Raw genomic sequence first — 2,500 nt, forward strand, 5'->3', positions numbered from 1 at the left:
GATAGATGAGAGAGAGAGAGAGAGAGAGAGACAGATAAAAAAAAAAAGATACCCGTTATGACGCTACCACCCGTCTTAGAAAAAAAAAAAAAAAGATAAATCTCTCATTAAAAAAAAAAAAAACACTAAAAGCTAATTCTTCCATCCACTCACCCTTAGCACGATCGATCCGCCTACGTCACTTCCGGGGAGACCAAGAACTCGAACCCATGGCCGTTGACTCTTACTTCGACGCCGACTTCCAGCAGTCAAGACGCCTGTCGAAGGAGGTTCGGCTTTTGCCAGGCGACCACCTCACTGTAGGTCAGTCGAGTCGTCAGATTTTCTTTGTTTTTATTCTTTTTTTTTTCTTTTTTTTCGGTATGTCTCTGGATGTTGTATGTTTCAGTGTATTTTAGTATGTGCCTTAGTATATTATGTGGCTCAGTATGTGTCTCAGTATATTATGAGGCTCAGTATATTATATGGCTCAGTATATTATGTGGCTCAGTATATATGTCTCAGTATATTATATGGCTCAGTATGTCTCAGTATATTTCAGTATATGCCTTAGTATATTATATGGCTCAGTATATATGTCTCAGTATATTATATGGCTCAGTATATATGTCTCAGTATATTATATGGCTCAGTATATGGCTCAGTATATTATATGGCTCAGTATATGGCTCAGTATATATGTCTCAGTATATATGTCTCAGTATATTATATGTCTCAGTATATGGCTCAGTATATTATATGGCTCAGTATATATGTCTCAGTATATTATATGGCTCAGTATATTATATGGCTCAGTATATATGTCTCAGTATATTATATGGCTCAGTATATGTCTCAGTATATTATATGGCTCAGTATATGTCTCAGTATATTATATGGCTCAGTATATGTCTCAGTATATTATATGGCTCAGTATATATGTCTCAGTATATTATATGGCTCAGTATATATGTCTCAGTATATTATATGGCTCAGTATATATGTCTCAGTATATTATATGGCTCAGTATATGTCTCAGTATATTTCAGTATATGCCTTAGTATATTATATGTCTCAGTACATGTCTCAATGGATGTCTCCGTGTATTTCATCTATGCAGCTATATATCTACGTATATATGTATCTATGTGTCCATATATCTATACATTACGTGTCTATGCATCTATATACCTATGTATCTATCTATGAATCTACGTATCTATGTATCTATATATCTATCTATCTATCTATGAATCTATATACCTATGTATCTATCTATGAATCTACGTATCTACACATCTATATATCTATATATCTATCTACAAATCTACGTATCTATGTATCTATATATCTACGTATCTATCTACAAATCTACGTATCCATGTATCTATATACCTACGTATACACGCATCTACCACTCTCTCCCCTCCCTCAGAGTGCGACTACGACAGCCGCAGCCGCAACAGGTCCACGTTCTCAGGCTGGGCCGCCGACGACGAGATGTGCCAAGCCTTCATCAACTATTACCCAAGAGTTGACATGGCCCTGTGCCGCTCTTCGCCTCACCCGAGCGTCGTGGCCAAGGCTTTCGATCTCTCGCCCTTCCAGGAGTAGGTGGTTGGGTCTTTGGGTCTTGTTGGGTCTCGTGGGTCGGGCGGGGGTGGGGGTGGGGGGGTGGGGGAGGGTTGAGTTTGTGGGCGTGGTAGGGATGGGCGGAGGGGCGTGTTCGATTTTTCCTTCTTTTTTTTCTTTCTTTCTTTCTCTTTTTTTGTCTCTTTGTCTTTTTCTTTGTCTTTGTGTCTCTGTGCCTGTCTGTCTCTGTATCTCTCTCTCTCTCTCTCTCTCTCTCTCTCTCTCTCTCTCTCTCTCTCTCTCTCTTCTCCTCTCTCTCCCTCTCTTCTCTCTCTCTCTCTCTCTCTCTCTCTCTCTCTCTCTCTCTCTCTCTCTCTCTCTCTCTCTCTCTCTCTCTCTCTCTCTCTCTCTCTCTCTCTCTCTCTCTCTTTCACTCTCTCTTTCTCTCTTTCATTCTACTGATGTGTATTTGAGAGAAAAATGAAAGAAAGACAGTGAAAGAAACAGACAGGCAGACAGACGAACGGACGGACGGACAGACAGACAGACGAACAGACAGGTGAACAGACAAACAGACAGACGAACAGACAGACAGACAGACAGACAAACCAACGCAACCCAACTCAAAATTCACATTCTCTCTCTCTCTATCTCACCTCCCTCTCTCCCTCGACAAGGAACATGGACCTCAACACCTTCATCTTCGACCCAAAAGTGGGAGCGGAAGGAGGTGCAGCAGGAGGAGGAGGAGGAGGAGGAGGAGGAGGAGGAGGAGGAGGAGGAGAGTCCTATCAGGAGGTGATGCAGAAGAAATCGTGGAGGAATTTCGACTTCAAGGAGGCTAACGCTCGGCTGCTCGAGGGCGACCACGTCATCAAGTGTCAGCTCAATTATGGAGTCAGCATGAAGGTAAGAGGGGACCAGGAGGAGGAGGAGGAAGGAGGGGGAG

General features: G+C 42.2%; 1 protein-coding gene across 1 annotated transcript in view; it reads left to right on the top strand.

The window, feature by feature from the left end:
• The window catches only part of LOC122261101 (DBH-like monooxygenase protein 1), a 23,961-nt gene that overhangs the window by 18,616 nt on the left and 2,845 nt on the right, over positions 1 to 2,500 (top strand). Inside the window, exons 9-11 of the mRNA XM_086540387.1 lie at positions 160 to 303; positions 1,415 to 1,589; positions 2,229 to 2,460. Of these exons, the coding sequence (XP_086396513.1) occupies positions 160 to 303; positions 1,415 to 1,589; positions 2,229 to 2,460 (551 nt within the window). The remainder of the gene's footprint in view (positions 1 to 159; positions 304 to 1,414; positions 1,590 to 2,228; positions 2,461 to 2,500) is intronic.

Source organism: Penaeus japonicus, unplaced genomic scaffold, assembly GCF_977035675.1.
Source record: "Penaeus japonicus unplaced genomic scaffold, GWHDUDI00000001_assembly GWHDUDI00000010, whole genome shotgun sequence".
NCBI classification, from domain to species: domain Eukaryota; kingdom Metazoa; phylum Arthropoda; class Malacostraca; order Decapoda; family Penaeidae; genus Penaeus; species Penaeus japonicus.